The sequence below is a fragment of the Triturus cristatus genome, chromosome 3_1 (genome assembly GCF_964204655.1).
Source record: "Triturus cristatus chromosome 3_1, aTriCri1.1, whole genome shotgun sequence".
NCBI classification, from domain to species: Eukaryota; Metazoa; Chordata; class Amphibia; order Caudata; family Salamandridae; genus Triturus; species Triturus cristatus.
This window is the reverse complement of record NC_140583.1, coordinates 503148775-503168597: the sequence shown is the minus strand read 5'-3', so window position 1 is coordinate 503168597 and position 19823 is coordinate 503148775. Positions and strand designations below refer to the sequence as shown.

Below are 19823 nucleotides of genomic sequence, written 5' to 3'. Positions count from 1 at the left end.
TTGCTGCAGGGGGCGTGCCATGTGAGTAATATGTGCGATAGGGTCATGATGCAAGTTCCGAGAGGTAAGATCGACTGACGAATAGGGAAGGGAATGAGTGTTTTGACTTTGTTCAGCATTCTGTCCATCATTTGTTGTTTTTACATTTCATATTTCAGGATCAACTCTTGATCTTTCCTTTCTCGCCTATAAATTGGAGGCACCTTGTCCTGTTTAATGTAATACATGTAGGCGAAGTGTCGAATTTTCCTTATGCTTGATTCATATATTCCCTGATCTGCTCCAAAGTCTGCAGCATGTTTGTATTTATTGCTTATTTATTACATATTTAATATTCACCACATTGCAATAAAATATGCACAAGTTAGGTTCATACTAAACAAAAATTCTCACAACAATTCACTTACAACCGCTCCGGTCTGTAATCTTAGCAATATCTACCTATTCATAGGAAATAGATAGAAATATATTCTGCATTATTTCACTTAACAGTTCATGCAATAAATATTTTCAATTTCATAGTCGGGCATTTTTATCAATTTTTCCGCCACATAAATCCTAAGCAAGAGTATCTACAAATATAACAGATATTTGATCCAGACAAATTACAGTGGGGACCAATACACAAACTGAAATTATGGTGATGATATACATTAAATACAAAACAAAAATGGAGAGAAAGGGATTCTCATAATGGAAAACCATTGGAGGGGGTACTCCTAATCCCCTAATCAGTACAATATCAAACAAAGTAAGGTAGTACTCCCAATCGACAGAAAACTGTCTGTGGGGTATTGGAACGTAAAGCAGAGGAAACAAATTCTCTTTCTTAAGAAGACCCCTCACTCACCAACCTGGTTGGTGACATGCTTCATCATCGGGGTCCCACCTGGACAGCAGAGTGCCATCCAGGTGTGCTGCGACACCTGACTACAGTGGAGCTGATTTTTGTGTGAAGGTGAATAGTGAATTTAGGTTAAAAAATGGGCAAATTGAACCCAATCCAAATAATTTATTCTAGGGCAATTTGGACAATGCTAAAATAATATAGATACCTTGATAGGTTAAATTGACCTATGGTATCTTGTAGTGTGTCGAAAGTGAAAAAAGGTCTACATGTTTCAACCATCAGTTGCTATTACCGGGTTTTCGTTAGGACCAGTAAACGTGATCCGGGGGGTGTACACTCGCTAAGGTGTACCCTGCCCTTGGTCACTTTTAAAACCTAACCAGCTACTCACGGTTAGGACTACCTTCCTTCAAGTCGTCGAAAGGGAAACATCTGTGAAAATAAAACATATAAACACAGTACAAACATATAATACATGTAATAGTCATTCGTTGCAGGATCAATGCTAATTGTGGTTGCAAATTGAGGTAGTGTACGTGAGATGGTCATACAGCACTCAGTGAACCTCCTTGTTAGTGAGGAAGTGGACTCATATGATCTTACGCATATTACTATTAACAATCAGGAGCCACACACATAAAATACATACCCACTACTTCAAAATCAAATCAGTGGGCGTCAGTATACTCTAACAAGAGTAAAAGTGTACCAGTGCACCAGTGTAACCTAGAGGTATAACGGGAAATTTCCCGAAGTCCCTGGTTAAAATGAACCCACATGCATCCAGATTAAGTGGTGGGTAAACACACAATCTCACTCAATGCGGTGAGCGTGCTGCTTAAGCGAAATTCGAATCAAAATCGCTAGCGCAATAGAATTCGCAAATTGTGTACCAGACCAAAGGTCAAGTATTAGAGAGGAGAACAGGAAAAGGACGCTTGCTGGGAACGCGGTATTTGCGTGCCTCGTGGGAGTCGGGATCGTGCGATTTGTTACCTTCAAGATCTAGGTTGAGAAAAGTCAGGTGTAAATACGAGCGAAGCCAAAAGAGCATGGATTCTCCGTATATTGCCAAAGTACTCACTCAGAGGGACAAATCCATCCGTGGTTTTACCTAACGTTAAGACCAGCCGTGTCTCCCTGTGGAGTACCGAAGCCTGGGCAGCAGCGTCTGAGATACGCTGAAGTTTTCGGGTCACGTGAGTGTGGCGCGTGACATGGCAATCACGTGATCTACGTAGGCACGTAATGACGTGCTAGTCAAACCACGATCCGTCTTTTAGGTAATAAAGTTTAGACGGCAAAACAGTGAAAAAAAGGGGAACAAAGACGAGAAATGAATGATAACGTATAAGGGGTTGTTAGATGCCAGGAGGTAATTGTTGTTGGCCCGATATGATACACAAAAAGGACAATATATACATAGTCCCCCTTTGTTTAGAAACAGGACATTATATACATAGTCCCCATTTATTTAGATACAGTATCTTTTAGGTGGGTCCAGGATTTTAAAACTTCCCAAAAATTATAGAAACGCATTTAGTGCGAAATGTAATAGTCATAATTAAAGAAAGTACTAGTACATAACAAATATCATATTGACGCGCAAGATGTAAAGCATAGTCGCCAATGAATAATATCTTTGGTAGCACAGTCGATATTACCACCAAGATATAAAGGGATGTTGTGTCAAAGTTGTCATAAAAATACGGTGTCTCAATCGTGAGGGGTCATTAGGTACATATATATAACAACATATCCCTAAAATAGAAAAAGTGGGGCATCTCCTCAACAGGCATTCTATTACTCAATAAATGTTATGTACATGTTCCCATTGAGTGTATGAGCCAATAGTATATCCCTTTTCTGACATCCTTACCATTCGATGAAACGAAGGATAAACATAAAAAGGAACAGTAAATACCAAAGGATCACAATGGAGTAAGATATTATCTCGGCAATACAGAGTTCCAAAGAATATTCTCGTTGAGGCCAGTGATGTGGGTTGATAGCCTATACACCCACCTTTGTTCCTTTTCGAAAAGTCTTTGTTGCCCATTGAAACCAGATTTTATTAACTCAATAATAGTCCATCGTATATCATTGGTAGTGTGGTTTTTTTCAAGGAAATGCTCAGTAAGTTTAGTCGTGACCCTTTTACACCTGCTCGCATATTCTCTGTTTGATCCCTCTGGTTGTCATTCCCACGTATTTTAGATTGAAAGGGCACTCGATCAAGTAAACCACGCTGGTACTGTTGCAATTAGTGTGGGTTCTTTGGGTCCAAGTCTTTCCTTGTTCCAATGATAATGTCTTAGTATTACTGGTCAAGTGGCAGACGCTACAGTTGCCACATGGATAATGGCCTACAATATCTGGTAATCCCCAAGCATTTAGTATTGTATTTAGATGGCCATTTTTTAACCTAAATTCACTATTCACCTTCACACAAAAAAAAGCTCCACTGTAGTCAGGTGTCGCAGCACACCTGGATGGCACTCGGCTGTCCAGGTGGGACCCCGATGATGAAGCATGTCACCAACCAGGTTGGTGAGTGAGGGGTCTTCTTAAGAAAGAGAATTTCTTTCCTCTGCTCTACGTTCCAATACCCCACAGACAGTTTTCTGTCGATTGGGAGTACTCCCTTACTTTGTCTGATGATATACATTAGTCATCAACACAATTACATAGATTCTGTTGCAAGGTCAATCGTTCCTTCTCTGTCCCCAGATTTTAAATAAAAGCTAATCAAAGTGAAAGCAGACCATTCTTACCCCATCCCCAGGTATACAGATGTCCTTCCCCTGAAAATAAAAGAAAAAGAAAATGTTTGTTCAAATTTACAAAGTATTCAAAGATAGTAAGCACAAGAAGATCTTGCTATGAAACTTCCACCATTTGAGTAGCACAGAATGGCAGTGAATATGCTGTTGTCTTCTAAAGCACAGATCACCGAATCAATATCAGTGACCGATTGAGGATGCTAGAGAAGGAGCATGAAATTAGGGGAACTGCCTTCTTCTGAACGAGTGATGCTGTGTAATGCCAAATGAGACTAGAGGGTAAACAACAAACAAGACTCCTCAAAACATATACCAGATGCCTAGGAATGTGGACAGTCATTTTAGGCTCTTCAAATACGAAGTTAGTTCCTTGAGGGATGGAAATTGTACGAAAGATTTGCAAAATAACAGTTTTGAAATAGTAGGTCAATAATTCAGAAAGGAAACCAAGTCTGAATAAATAACTTTTTCATATATGCTCATCAGCTCATTTGGCAGCTCCAAAAAGCACAGCAGTTTTGAAAACAGAAAAGGTATTTTATTATTTATCTATGACAAGCAACAGCAAATTCATACAATTGCTCCTTCAGCTCAAGAATATTAAGGCTAATGGGAAACTACCCAACATCTGAGACCTTTTATTCCAAGATGCTACTAGTAAACTAACAAAATGGACAAGTCAACGAATCCCATCTTCCAATTTTCCCTTTGAAGCACCTTGACAAAATAGACTCCTTTGGTCACCTGTGTGTTCAATTCAAACATGATGTATGTCATTTCTGGTTTGACAAATAAACCTCTTTTATTTCTATCTGAAAGCTGTATGCCTGCCTGATTTCATCACAGTTATGTCGAACCGTCTGCTGCTCATACAACTTTCCACAAACGTGCCCGAATCCCACACTATACTGTTTCACAGAACCTTTGTTTCACCAGCAAGGCCTAAATGGCCACCTGTTCGGAAAAGATACCACAAATCTCATGGCAGGATCCTCTTCTCTCCATAAGGCTCCTAGTTCATAAGTGAACACCATCTTCACCTCAACACGCTTATGCTACTTTCACAACAACAATTACTGTGCGGATTTACGCACCAATTGGTTTCTGTTTTCCAGATCAGTTTGTCTCTAGGCAGCCTTGAAAAGAACACTAGGGTGTGGTAGAGCAAAACCAGTGCAAGTTGGTTGTACTCATTGCTCTTTTTGCCTTCAATTCTCAACTTGATGATACCATTTCAAAGAAAGAATATATGAAATAAAATTAACCATTATTTTGAACCATTTGGAACTTACCCTTTGCTTATTGTTGTTTTCTCCTGAAATGAAGGACTGCGCATTTTAACTCTAAACGTGGATGCAGTTAACAAATGTTTCCCTGCTTCACACAATTTTAAACCTGCATGTGCATACTTTATGCCTATTGTAAATTATGCATGGAAGTGCGAAGAATTCACTATCAATGCTAACTTCCTCAATCATATAAATATTCATAATTTACATTTAGTGCACAATATGCATTTTTAGGGATAAGAAAATGGATCCATTTTACAAAAAAAAAAAAGAAAAAATAGTAATAGCCTTAAACGCTTTGGCTTCTAGATCCTGGGATTCATGCATGATTTTGTATATTTTTCCACAAATATTACTACACATGTACACAAATCTTTCTGGTGTAAGTTAAATATGAAGTTAAGTGTGGGAACAATGTATAACTCAAGACTTGTGAATACGTAATTAGTTAACAATTTGAGGATGTTAATTTATTTGTATTCAGTTTCCCTAGCACTTCTCTGCTTACACCCAAAAGATTCAACTAAAGGCAAAACTATGGTGGCATGGTGAAAAACATGAGGGTATACACTGAGAACATATAAATCACATGAATACATGCCTGAGTCACACTTTGTGACTAAAGTGTAAACTTATCCTGCGTAAGTTACAACTTTGCGTTTCTCACATAAGGAGAGCAAGAGATTACATACCCAGTTCATTCTCCCAAATAATCATTATTCTCACAATTAGGCAACTGGACAAAAGAGAAGAAAATGGGCAGAGTCAGAGAAGGACACTGCTTCCTAGTCCTGCCAAGATTTCCAAAGTTATTGAAATAGACGCCTCACTCACATGCTTCCTCGTTGGTGCCTATCCATACCCTGGTAAGATACTACCACCAGGGCCGACTCAACCAAAAGGATGAGAGTTCTTAGATAATGTCTTTCTGGATAAGCATGGACCTGGCCAGATAAAGAGGGAGAGTTAAAAATACCTTCACAGTGTACCCAAGTGAATTATTTATTTGTAGGGTACTGGGGTATGAATAATTTTTTTTATAGGGTTTCTATTGAGAAACCTCGATAAATGGTGTGAACTTATTTTATTTTTTTATTTAGTGTTTTGTACAGCGCGAACGTGACCCGTTTACAGCAATAGCACGTTATTTACAAAAATTAGTAAAAACAAGTTAGATACAAATTGGAACAGGAGAACATGAGAAAAACAGTGCAGGGAAAAACAGGCTATTAACAGGGAGTAGGAGTGGTGATCAGGAGTACAGTTGGGGGAGATAGCAAGAGAACGTTAGCAGGGGCAGAGGGAGATTGCCCAGCACCAGCCTTTGCCCTTAAAGTGACAGTGAGGTGAAAAAGATGCAGAGTGGTAAGCAACGTCACTGAAAAAAGAATCACATGGTTTACATATATGAGAGCAAAGTCGGCAACCCCGGTAGAGTTCAAGTACAGAACACTAGCAAATCGCTGAGCTGTAGAAAGTTTAGAAGCACTGATATAGTTTAGGGTAGGAATTTGCCAATTAGGGAAGTCTTTGCTTCCTTTTTGAATCTTGATAGAGCTGGTATTCTTCTGATGTTAGGCGGCAGTGAGTTCGAGATTCTGGGGGCAGCACCAGGGAAAGCTCTGTTGTATGTTTTCTTCTTCCAGAAGAGGGTTGGTTTCAACACAAAATTCCTGGCACATAGGAGTGCCTGCCTCCTCCGAAACTATGATTTTCTGAGCAAGATACGCAGGACACTTGGAGTGTACCGCTTTATGAGTTATACAAGCCAGTTTGAGTTGGATTCTGGCTCTGTGCAGCAGCCAATTCAGTGCCTTCAGGTGCGTTGAAATGTGGTTGAATTTTTTTGAGCCTGTTCGGAGTCTTGCGGCTGCGTTAAGACGGGCTTTTAGGGGAGCTGTTGAGATCATGGGTAGGCCAGATAAGGTTGAGTATCTGTATTTGATAGGTCTGATGTATCTAGGAATGGTTTGAGATTTCTCAGGTAGCTCAGGTGAAACCTGGCATTTTTGACCAGTGTGTTGATGTGGGCTCACATATTCAGGTTTTTGTCCAGTGTGATTCCTAGTGATTTGGCTGAGTCCACTATGGTCGGGGTGCAGTTTAGCGCGGTGATCGAGTTGGTCCATTGAAGTATGCCAGGGGAGCTTTTCGGAGGGGAAATTAAAAATGATTCCTTTTTTTTCGCATTAGCAAGCCATTGAACAGTCAGTTCAGGGTTTCATTCATTGTTTTGAACTCCTTTAGGGATGACATTTTTATGTATATCTGAGTGTCGTCTGTGTACATGTGGAAAGAGATGTTGGCAATACGTAGAATTTCAGCTAATGGTTCCAAATATAGGTAAAAGAGAGTTGGGGAGAGAGCTGAACCTTGGGGGATACCAATCGTGATCGGGGAAGAGGAGGATAGATTACAATTAACTAAGAATCTCTGGGAGCGGTTCTGTTGGAAGGACTTGAACCACTGGAGGACGACTCCCCCTAGTCCAATCCTGATTTCTAGACGTTCTAGTAGCTTTTCATGGTTAACTGTGTCGAACGCCGATGATAGATCCAAAAGAATTGAGAGACATGTTTTTTCTGGGTCTAGAGCTTGGAGGGCATCATCTACTATTTGGAGAAAAGTAGTTTCAGTACTGTGATCTGGCCTGAAACCAGATTAGCACTCATCTAGAAAGTTGAAAGTGGCGGTGTGTAGGCTAATTGTTGTTGCATGCATTTCTTAAGTAGTTTCGCTAGTTGAGGAATATTAGATATTTGTCTGAAATTGTCCGGTTCAGCAGGATTCAGTGAGGGTTGTTAGGTCTCGCCTAATCAGCACTCAAGCGTTGCTTAGAAGTGACATCTTGGAATCGGTCTGCACTTTTTGGAAAACTAGTACATGTACTGCACTGTTTCCAATGAGCGCTCGTGCATCTACGGCATCCACCTTGCGGGAGCGAGCAGCTTCGCCATCTGTTTCCAATTATCGTGCGCGCGCCGCGGTTGTTAATTGGAAACAGATGGCACTGCAAGGTAGATGCCGTACATGCACGAGTGCTTTCACTTTCTTGCCGGCTCTTTGCTTCGAGTAAAGGCTGCTGCCGCCTCCTCGACCGCCTCCACCCACCAACCCCCACCCCCGCAGTGCTTCTTGTCTGGCTTCGAGATTCAGTATCCCTGATAAATGATAAACACCAATGGAATTGTAGATTTTGTTTTTTTATAGGCCGTTCTGTGCACTCCCCCGACCCCTCCCACTTGTTTATTTTGCGGGCCTGCACTCGACCGCCGCCGTCACGGACAGCGCCTTCCAGATTGCCAATCTGCCTTCCCCAGTCACTGCTCTCGGCGGACCTCCCCCACTTGTTTATTTCGCGGGCCTGCACTCGCCCACCGCCGTCACGGACAGCGCCTTCCAGATTGCCAATCTGCTTGCCCCAGTCCCCGCTCTCGGCGGACCCCTCCCACTTGTTTATTTCGCTGGCCGGCACTCGCCCACCGCCATCACGGACAGCGTCTCTAGATTGCCAACCTGGCGGACTGCGGGCTGTGCATTCTCTGCAAGCGGCTAAACAACTGCAGCATCTTCAGCAGCTGCAGGAACCGCAAGATGGGACACCAGAGCTGCAAGTTTAGGAAGTGCGAGGAGCTCAAGAAAAAGCCCGGCACAGCCCTCGGAGAGGTCAGAGGAGATGATTACTTCTTCCCCTACCTGCCAGAGTCCCTGCGGTTCTCTTGCACCCTATCTGGTGTGGAGTAGACAGTCCTTCGTTGCTGTGGCTCTCTTGCCCACGTGACCCGTTTCCTGTCAGGCCGGGTGTGACATTGGCAGCTGCCCTGACTCAGTGCCCCTTCCTCGCCTGGCATGGTGTTGGCATCACGGTGTGGCGTATTTCGCTTTCTTTCTCCTTCTCTTTCACCATACTCCCTAACACTGCTCTCCTTCACATTCTCCTTCACACCACTCTCTTTCATTACCCCTTCCTTACACCCCTTTCCCTTCCCTCTCTCTCTCTCCCTCATCTTATATCTTCCTCTCCTCATTACTTGTGGCCTCACACCTTGATATCGCTTTGGCCTAGAATTTTTTTCCTTTGATTCCCCAGCAGAGTGGGTTGACACTGCCCCCTCAGCAAGGCATGTGTAGGCTGCCAGCGAGTTCAGGGGGCACATGCCTTTCACCTGTGCTGATGCAGAGGAGTTAACTCAGTCCCTGCACCCTTGGAGAGGTGCCAACTGACCCTCTTGGTAACATCTCCCCCCTTCCCCTTCCGACTGTGCTTCGTGTATGGGTGTTTGGGGAGAGTGTGCTGTTCGAATGACTTTTCACATTAGCCGGGGGTTTGTTTTGCATGTGTAAATTGCCTTGAATAGTCTCGCATCAGCGGCCCTGGAAGGATAAAACGGCAACAGTTTCCACCATTTCCCAAAATCTGAAGGTAGCTTTGTGGGCTAATTGGCTAGAATAGTTTTTGCAAAAGATTGGAGTATGTTGGACTTGTCCCTCATGGCAGGGCGACCCCCAAACCTTTTGCCTTCACTCTTCAACATAGCTTAAAAACATTGCAAAAGCCAATCGCGGTGGCAAAAAAACTTACAAAGGTCCCAAAGGCGAGACCTATTGGCTATGCCAATGCTTGTTTTAGAATGGGGATGACTTGACCAGTTTTTAAAGAGTCTGGTATAGACCCTTGCATTAGTAAAGCGTTGATTATTGCGGTCCAGATGGGTATGATAAATTGGTTGGTAGCGGATAAGCAGTTGGATGGGAGCGGGTCGTTGAAGTGGTTGTTCGGTTTAATGGACGCTAGATTTTTTGATATGCTATGGTCGTCATATAAGTTGAAGGTGGTCCAGTGGGCTTTGTTTTTGGGTATCACCTGTAAGGAGTGTGTAGCGACATTTGAAAGTGTCACCAAGGGCTGTGACAGGTCGATAGTGGCGGAATACAACTCGTTTGCCAGGGAGTTGATTTTAACTGAGAAGAAGGAGAACTCATCGCAACTTATTAGGTATTTAGTTGTTTTTTTAGAGGTTTTTGCCAGTTGATTCGATTGTTGTTTTACCAATTGAAAGAGCTTACGAGGTCTGTTCTTAGGGTTTTCAAGTTCTACTCTGCAGAATTATTTTTTTGATTTGAGAACGCTCTTCTTGTATGCATTTCTGGTCTTTCTAAGAAGTTTTAGCTGGGGGAGGAGTGGTGTTGTCTCCAGTTCCTTTCTGTTAGCCGAAGATTTCTCCTGTCGATGTTTAGGGACCCACTGAACCAGGGATTTTTGTCTTTGGCCTGAGTTCTTTTTAGTTTTAAAGGGGCTAGTGAGTCAATTATATCAGACATTGTTGAGTTGTAGTTGTCTGTAAGTTCATGGACAGCTGATAGTTTGGGGGTAGGAGGGAGATCCATCACGCATCGTGCTGCCAGCTTCTCCTAGTCTAGGCTTTTAGTGTCCCGGAGCTATAGTTTCGGTTTCACTGGTTGCACTGATCTTTTCTTAGGTACGCCCAGTATTTGGAAGGAAATAGCATGGTGGTCTGAACAGTCACAAGGAACAATTGAGGTTAGCCTGATCGCCATTTCGTTTGAGATGATCCAGTCCAGTGTGGTGCCTTTCGAGTGTGTGGGTAGACTGCAGGCTTGAGTAAGTGATTGGTCAACCACAAAGTCTTTGAGGCTGTTAACCTGAACGTCATTGAGGTCATTCCAATGAAGATTAAAGTCTCCTAGGAATATATCATTGGAATGTGTGGAGGCATATGCTATAATGATTTCTATGAGGTGGTCAATGAATGGGTCATTCTTACCTGGGGGGTGATAGAAGGTGTGCAGTTTGCACAATTGGTTAGAGTTGTTACTAATGGAGAGTGCAAGGTATTCACAGGAGTCAAGAGAGTCGGAGCGGAACTGGGTAACGGAGAGGTCGGAGCGATGGATGCAAGCAATCCCTACCCCTTTTTTATTTGTCTGTCAAGTCTTATAATGTTATAGTTTGGAGGAACCAGTAGATCCATGCAGGGTGATGTAGCTTCGTTGAGCCAAGATTCGGTTAAGACTGCCATGTCAATTTCTTGACTCAGGATGAGTTCGGCAATGTCGGAGGCATGCTTCACTGTTGATCGGCAGTTTAGAAGGAGAGCGGGGACGCGGAGTGCCCCGGGGTTATGTTGTGGGTATGGGTGGATAAGGGTACTCTTTTTAGTTTACTGCTGTTTACCCCTCTGTTTCTGCATATGGAAGATCTGTTCAAGTTGATTGAGACCGTATTGATTTTATTTTTGCCTTCCTTGTCAGGGGGATTGGAGGCGGCAGGTGTCTCCTTGTAGGATAGTAGTAGAGATAGGGTGTCATCCTCTTCATGCCACTGAATAGTCCACCGATGTGATATGCAGTGGGACCACCCCATTGACCAGACTCATTCTAGCCATAGCAGTCAGTGCTATTAAACCATGCATATTGACGACCACCTTTCGAAAATCTGTACGGTTTTCAAAATGCTGGTACTACTTGCGCAGTTATTTAATTCAACAAGCAATAAAGGCAAAGATTATGCAGGAGGACTCAAAATGGCAAAGATCCTGTAGATGCTGTGGTATGATCTGTTGCCTTTTCTGTAAATATGGAGTAAGATGGTGCCGCCTCAATAAAAGGATAGGTATTCTGTATCAAAAACTTCACAAAATAAGGGTGACAAAACCAGGTCCCACTATTTGCAGTTACTTTTTCCACACATTGTTTGACCATCCATCTGGACCTATAGTAGCATCAGGTTAATTATATGTGCCACGCCACCTTCCTCCTACTTTTGGGAAATGGATTTTGGTATGCAACCTTGAACCGTGATATACATGTATTTGTGGTTCCATATCTGGAAGTTCAATAAAACAGTGAAAAGTAAAAAAGAAAAACGAACTTGATGTCTCTGGATTTGTCATTTTCCAGTTTGCATATTTTACTAATTTCCACTTCAATAAAATTACTTGGGGTGGGGAAATGGGGGCTGTAGCCGAACACTGGGCCTCAGCAATGCCTGCCATAAATGATGCTGGTCGTAGCCAGCATCATTTATGGCAGGCATAACCTCGTGGTAGTAGGTCTGGAGGGCCCACAAGGACTTTGACTGGCCAAACAGCCAGAGGAGAACCTTTATGCTCAGGCCAAAGCAAAACATGATGGTAGTACCCCTGGGGATGATGTGCCTCTTTGGATCCCGTCCAGTGCAAGGCAACTACACACCTGTGACCTTCCTGTGGGTCTGATCCCAGTTTTCCATCAGCTGGGCAGTTTTCCATAATTTGGACAAGGCTCGATGGGTAGTAAAGTTTCAACGCGCAGCTGCGGCACCAAAGAGCATCGAGAGAAGGAGTAGATGGAACTGGCAAGGGTAGCGATGACATATGAATGGCGCAGTACCCTGCCCCATTAGGAATGACAGGACTTGGAGCATGGCGGCAGGTGATCTAGAGCAAAAGCCACTTTGGGAGCCGCAAGGGCTCTGCTGGTGTGGAGCACACCCTACTACAAAACAAGCCCCTGAGTACTCACAACAGTGCTCTAAATGCAAGGAAAAGGGCAAACTGGGACCGACAAGCAGGGCTTTTTTACCCCAAGATCATCATCTCCCAAGCACAGCTCAAATGACAGGATAGAGGTAAGAGCACTCACAAGGGTTTCTCTGACCAAGGGAGAATCCTTTATCCTGGAGATGCAAGGGAAACTACAAACGGCTTCAAGGCCTCATTTACACTTTAGTGAAACAGAACATCCACCAAACAATAGTGGGTGTCCCGTCTGCCTTATTTAGAGTCCCATTGACATTAATGCACTCTTAATACAGAGGAGGAGAAATCAGCTACATTTTTCCAGATGTCTCATATGTGTTCAATTCTAAATATGCCCAAAGTCTTCTGCATTGACGGGTCTAAACAGGGGTTTTGAGGATTAATTATAAAATTGAGGTAGAAATTGAATTGTTAAATAATAGGAAGGTTTCAGTAGAAAATAGGCTGTGTCGAGCTCAGCAGGCACAAATATTAGAGGACAATGTCTATAATTACTTAACCCACCTCTAGTCCAAAGTTGAGTTTCTAGAGAATGATAGGAAAAACTCCAAAATCCAGTCCTGGGGATCCCTGGAAATACCCCTACAGAGGAACTGAGGGATGAGGTGCAAAGCTAGCTTGCTCAGCAGGTGTTAGAGGGGGATAATACTGATTCAGTGAATGTGTAAAAGTTACCTGTCTCCTTAGAAAGGGCACTCTGGCATTGATAATGGGATAAGCACTTTATTGGTGAAAGATGAGCCTGGACGATGGATGTTGGTAAACCACAGTAGTGGTCAAGACAAGGAGCTTGACCTCCCATGGGAGAAATATTAATTTCTTTCCTAATTTGGGCTGCATCACCTCCTTGTGGACGATGGATTTAGACTTTGTCAAGAAAGAAGTAATTTGTAAAGGTTGAAGGCTTCTATGTGATATCTACAAGACTACGGGTGAAGATGAAAGAGTCGTTTTTTAGGTGTCCAAACCGAGATGCAGAGGGAGACTTTCTATAAACACAAAGAAATGCCGGGAAACAAGTTGCTGAGAATGTAAAATCATATGACGTTCCTCGGATACGGGCTGTGTCTATGCCCAGGCCTGTAGGATTTCTTAACCCATAAGGCCTAGAGAAACCTAATACTGAAATAGATTTGTTTACTGTTTGCTTCAATGCTAAAGTTACTGTGAAAAGTTTGATGATAATTTTTCTTTACCTTTCTATTCCTTATCTTTTTTTAATGATTTTACCTATGCTAGATCGATAAACATTGGAGAGGTTTTCTTGTTGCGAAACTAGAAATTAAAAAATAGAAAAGCTAAGTTATAGATTTTTGCATGTGACATGACTCTGAGTGTGCATATGTGGTATCCTTGAACTACTGACACAACTGTATGTAATTGTCTACTAAAAAGTTCCAGTACTTTGGCATAAAGTATGTGCAGCGTTACGTGATAAATAACTGTGCAAAATGACAAGTTCCAGCCTCCCAATAAGAACGCCAAGGCCCAGGACACTAAAAACAAAGAGTTCTGTGACATTGTTCATCAGACATGCGATGAAATACTCAGAAAAAATATATTTTCTGGATCGCAAGATTTTATAGTGCAAATCATGCCAGAATACCCACAACACAATCAGTGGAGAAAAAGACACCATACTTACTTGTCACAACCGCAGTGTGTCGCGCCCCACAGCTGACCTTAAGCACCTCTGACTCTTGAGGTAAATCTAACAAAGCAGGGAAGGCCTGAATGGAAATGAACTCTGATGCAAGTACACAGTTTTTAGGAGACGATCCTGGACTCTCTTTTAAAGAAGAAGTCTTCTGGTCAGTGCATCTTTCTAAAAGGAAATTCCAAATATACAAAATGTATTAAAAGATATGACAGTTGGGTCCCATCAATTCTAGACAATCTTCTATTTTTCCACATTTTATTCCTCTGATATACAGATTAACAATTTACCATGGATTCTTATATTCGAAGGCTGGATTCATGGCTTTAAAATGTGCAAGAATAACGGAGAATAGACATACACCTGCAGGTTATTTACAATGCACATTGCTTCAACTTAACGAAGGCAATTGAGGGCTGTGTTGCTTCACTTATGTGTCTTTGCTGTTTGTTTTGTTTAAGCTTTTACATTTTATGCTTACTTTCAGTACTTCATAACACAAAGGGGAAGGATTGGAGCTTGTGTTGCACTTAGCACTTCAGCAGTTGCCATTTCCTGGTGCTCTAGTACAGCTCCCTTTCCAGGACTGTAGGTTCTGGATGATGTCTTGTAGGAGAGCACCACTGGTGACAGAAAAACTAAATCTGGACCCAAGGAAACACCCACCAAACTGACTAGATGGTGGGGACTGTATCCTCTCCTTTTCTGAGGAGTGCTAGCACCCAAGATGGAGCATGCAGACCTGCTGAAGAAGAGACACCATGCTCTTCTATGTTGACTTGACGACCCCTGGCATGGATGGGTCACTCGGAGCAAGTGGATATTTGCAACAGGAGATTCGAAGTAAAAAGGTGTTCGGTTGAACATCCTTCTCCCAGGATAAAGTCTGCACCTAATGAATTCAAGGCACGAGACGGTATTGCAAAACAAGCAGAGAAATGAAACAGGGACTTAGGGTACCATGGCAAACCTTTGCTACATTAACGTGGACCAAGACAAGGGACTTGTAGTGATTCTAGCTTGGGTACTCTTCTTCTCCTCCATCATTAAGCAAAGGTGAACATGATACAGAGAAGGAAGCTTCTGGCTATGGTATGGCCAACTGAACCCATGGCAAATCGGTGTTGTTTGATTTGTTATGGGACCCGAAGACCATCACATAATGCACAGAACAAATGTCCCTGGAGGGAACAATGAAGCAGATGTAAGCAAGAGTGAGGAAAATGGAAGAAGAAGTGTATGGTCTAGGTTGAAGTCACTTAAATGTCTCAATGCATCAATTTCCTCCTTGGTACAAATGGAAGTGAAACTACAGGTTCAGAACAATGCAGTGTGAGCGGCACAAAGGAGAGGACTATCACCTAAGGAAAGATAGTCTTTCAGGAGCTCTTGATTTCTGAGGTTCTGGGGCTACTCCATCCTACATATAAAGGTAGACATCATAATCAGAATGCCTGCCACAGGTGAAGGATGTAAGATAGAGGGAGCCTGGTCTCTCATGGTGTATTTCAATTGAACTAATCGAACACAAGTGGTAACATGAGCAGCTGCTACAAAGAAGAAACAGGCTCTGAGGAACGGTAATATATCTGTTTTTCCTGATTTAATCAGTGCCGCCCAGCTTTGGTGGCTGTAACTTCAATATAGTTAAAACAGATTACCCTATTGTGCACAGAGGTCTCAATATGGTATTCCACTAAATTATAAATTGTGTTTGGGGAAGGAATCGAGTGTTCCCTCAGTCTGTTGCAAGCCATGAGTATGACTCCTCATGGGGTCAGAGACAAAGCAATGTCCATAGCACTATGGCTTTGACCATTTTTCAACCTTTTGCTATGCCTAATACTGTGGCATGTGCAACCCTACTCTCGCATATCCATGACACTCACATGGCCACATACTTGTTTCACTTTAGGCTTTGTTTCAATGCATGATGATATTAACCTTAGCTGTCTACTTTGCCCCTGTAGCATCTTCCCAGCCTGAGTACTCGCAATAACCATGCAACACACAAAGCTTAGTATTACACGTCTTTATTCTTCCACATGTAACTGCGAACCCAACATTCTAAAACAAGCTTTCTTTTTTATCTAGAAATAAGAGCATATAATCAAATACATTATAATGACAAACATAATAGCATAGATACATATCTTTGAGAATAAATATATTACATTATCCACACATTTCATAAATGGTTTTGCGCTAAAAGATATTAAATATAAAAGGTCAGCATGGGTATATACATATATAATGGCCCAGTATTTCATATATAGCATGGCAGCTTACAGGGATATGAGATAAAGAAGAGAGAGAGGCAGGTCTCCTCTCATAAATAATTGAGCATTTAAATAGTTGAGAGCTAGTACAGAGCAGAAGCAAGTCAATCTCTGAAACCAAGGTCGCGGCTCAACCAGTCCGACATAGGGGATCAGATCTTTTGCACCCACTTCCTAGCCTGTCTATCGTAACGATTATATAGAGTTCTTTCTTGATTGTATACACCCATCAGGCGACCAGGCCAGGTCTGAAACGAAGGAGGTTCTGGGTCTTTCCATCTTGTTGCGATTAAAAGCCTAGCAATAGAGGCTGATATAAAAAAAATTAAAAATGAGTTGCGTCTAATCTGCTGTTCTTATTGTACCCAAGCAACATCATATTGACAGAAGAGCAGGGTCAGAGCTTAAAAAAATCCAGCACCAAACGTCACTAAATAGTAAGCCTATCAAATTAGCATTAAGTCTCTGTGCAGTTGGTCTAGGATGTGACCCACATGCATCCCAAGATGGTGGTAAGAAACCACCGTTTATCCAAAACTGAAAATTGACCCCGCACCCAAGAGAAGTATTTTCTATTTATATAACTGTCATAGTGCAGCTCGTTCTGACAAATAAACACAATATCTAAACAAATGAACAACTTCCCAAACGTAAATATCACACAGTCAGTGAATTGAAAAACTTTATTCGGTAAGAAAGTTACATACCATGAAAGTATTTGCACATAAAAATACATTAATAATTATGCACATATCATTTTTACAGAATTAATTTATTTGGCCTAGACAGGTAAAAATAAGTGCAAAAGAGCAGGAATCAATTAAAAAGGATGTCAAAGCGTTGATTAAAAATAATAAAAGTTTGTTTAGAAAATTAGGGCAATGCAAGACAGAAGCAAAAAAAAAAAAAAAAAAAAAACCCGCAAGCAATTTTAGGATGCTTAGGAAGGCTGATCCCAGTTCATCGCAGGGTATGTTTAAGTGGTTTGAGGGACGTCTGTCAATGTCGTTTTAAAGAGGGATCTCCTTTTAGAGATTAATTCTGTGTCGTACACAAAGTTTTAAAAACATTGCCATATTTTTTGCCGATTGTTCTGTTTCTAGCAATTGAAGGGCCATAAAAGCTGGGCGACATTGTGTTAGGCCCAAATGTTTCATAAAGGGAATCAGATATAGCTTTCTTGGCGCAGCATAGAATTTACAGAACATTATAGCATGGAAAGTTGTTTGGGGGGAAAGGTCGTCACAGGGGCACGGCATCAATTGAGTACTCCAATCATTTGGCCCAGGGAAAGTAATTAAACGATGAAATATGTTCATTCGCATTCAGGTAAGTAAGAATTTCTCATAGTTAGTCAAATTGGAATTCAGGTATGGCTCAATTTGATCTGTTGTCTGTATTGGAAAGAGCAGTTGTACAGAGTTTTTATTTAGTTCGAGAGCCAGGCGCAGATCAGTTAGATGGTTTAAACAGATATCTCGCAGTCTTTTTCTAGGGATTAAGGTGATGTTTTGAGGATTTGAGAAAAAGTGCTCAAATCCTAAATCCTTTAGAAACTTTTTGACATAGGTGAGCCAGGTGATTGATAATCCATGCTCCAGGTTCTTGCAGTCGTTAATGAGTTCCTGGGTAAATTTCAGTTCTGGTGTGGTCCAGATGCGGTGCCATAAAAGGATAGGCTGCATGCGTATCACATCCGTGATGTATGGAAGGCCCAGTTCACTGTGAATATTAAAAGTTGAAGTGGACGATGGGACTCCCAACAAGAATTTCAAAAAGGAATTTTCGGTTTTTTGTAGTAAAGTGACTCGTGCATTGCCCCAGATCCCTGCCCCGTAGATAGCAGTGCTGAGGCATTTTGAGTTGTAAATTTCTAGCATTTCCTTAGATGCTCTTTTTCCCAGCCTCCGGGCAAACACTTTCAAGGCCGTAGTTGCTTTTAAAAACTGCAGGTTTCTGTTCTCTATTGCACTTTTCCAGTTAGTTTTGTTATCTATCATGACTCCCAGGTAGGGGTAAGTGGTAGTGTCCTCTATTTTGGTGTCATATAGATAGATATTTTTCTTTTTACGTGGTTGTTTCCCTGATGCCATCACAAAGGTTTTTTTGGTATTAATATTTAGATCCAGTTGTTTCATAAAATCTGTATATCTGGCCAGGGCCCGTTGTAACTCGAGGGGGGTGCGGGCGAGTATAACTGCGTCGTCCGCATATAAAAGTGCGGGGATTGGACGTTGTATGATGTGTGGTTGGTCCTGGCTACCTTTTAACAAGGCTGCTTCTAGTCCGTTGGTGTAAATGTTAAAAAGAAAGGGAGCCAGGACACAGCCTTGCCTTACTCCCCGCTCGATTGGAAAAGGTGATGTTAGCTGCCCCCCAATGCCATATCTTACTCTGGTGGTGGTATTCGAGTAGATTTCCCTTATATAATTTACCAGGTTGATGTCAATGCCCAATTGTGTCATTATGGTCCAGAGCTTAGTGTGATCTACGCAGTCGAAAGCTGCGGATAGGTCTACGTATGCCATGTAAAGACTGCCACCCTTTGCATGGACATACTTCCCTCTCAGAAGAGTGAGGTTGAGAACCTGCTCTATAGTACCTCTACCTTCCCTGAATCCGTACTGAAGATCAGATAAGATGTTATTTGATTCGGCCCAGTTTTGTAGACGTGCTAAGAGGATTCTACCTGCTACTTTGCCGAAAGAATCCAGTAGGGAGATTGGTCTATAGCACGTAGGGTTATTCCTGTTTCCCTTTTTAAATATGGGCACTAGAATCGAGTCAGACCAAGAAGTTGGTAGTCCCATATAACTCAAGGCCTCTAGGACATTTAGTAGCAGGGGGGCCCAGAGGTCGATGTTTGATTTGTATAGGTCCATGGGGACCGAGTCGGGACCCGGGGCCTTTCCTGACCTACTAGCATTCAGGGCCTGCTCTACCTCAGCAAGCTCAAAGTTCATGTTTAATGGGTTGGATCGGGAAGTGGGTGCATATTGAGTGTGTGTTTGGTGCCCAGCCGCTTTCGAAATTTTTTTTGAGAAATGATTAACCCACTCTTGTTCTGAGATGGTGGTCTCAAGTGTGCCACTCTCTTTTGGTCCTGACAGAAAAGAGGAATTTACAATCTCCCAGAATGTTATCGAGTCTTTATTTTGGCAGCTGCTATGTAAGGCAGTCCAGTGTTCTTCTTTAAGTTCTCTTTTCCTGGATGTTAATGCCTTGTTATAGTTTTGCCTGGCTACTGTGATTTCGGGAATGTTTCTTGGGGATTTTTTAAGGGCAAGTTTAAGGGTTTTGTAGGCTCTAGAGCATGCTGGGTTGAACCACCTGAACTTGGGTTTGTCCTGAGATGTTTTCTGTGCCCGAGGGTGGACTGTCAGGGCGTTCTTAACCTGTAGTACTATTAATTCGTAATTGGCCG

At 42.2% G+C, this 19823-nt stretch overlaps 1 protein-coding gene across 5 annotated transcripts in view; it reads right to left on the bottom strand.

The window, feature by feature from the left end:
- Positions 1–19823, bottom strand: part of RCCD1 (RCC1 domain containing 1) — a 198195-nt gene that overhangs the window by 87315 nt on the left and 91057 nt on the right. For all 5 annotated transcript variants that reach the window (XM_085644384.1, XM_085644380.1, XM_085644385.1 and 2 more), the window contains 2 exons: positions 14109–14288; positions 3625–3654 (listed from right to left, as the gene is read on the bottom strand). In XM_085644384.1, coding sequence (XP_085500510.1) covers positions 3625–3654; positions 14109–14288 — 210 coding nt within the window. The remainder of the gene's footprint in view (positions 1–3624; positions 3655–14108; positions 14289–19823) is intronic.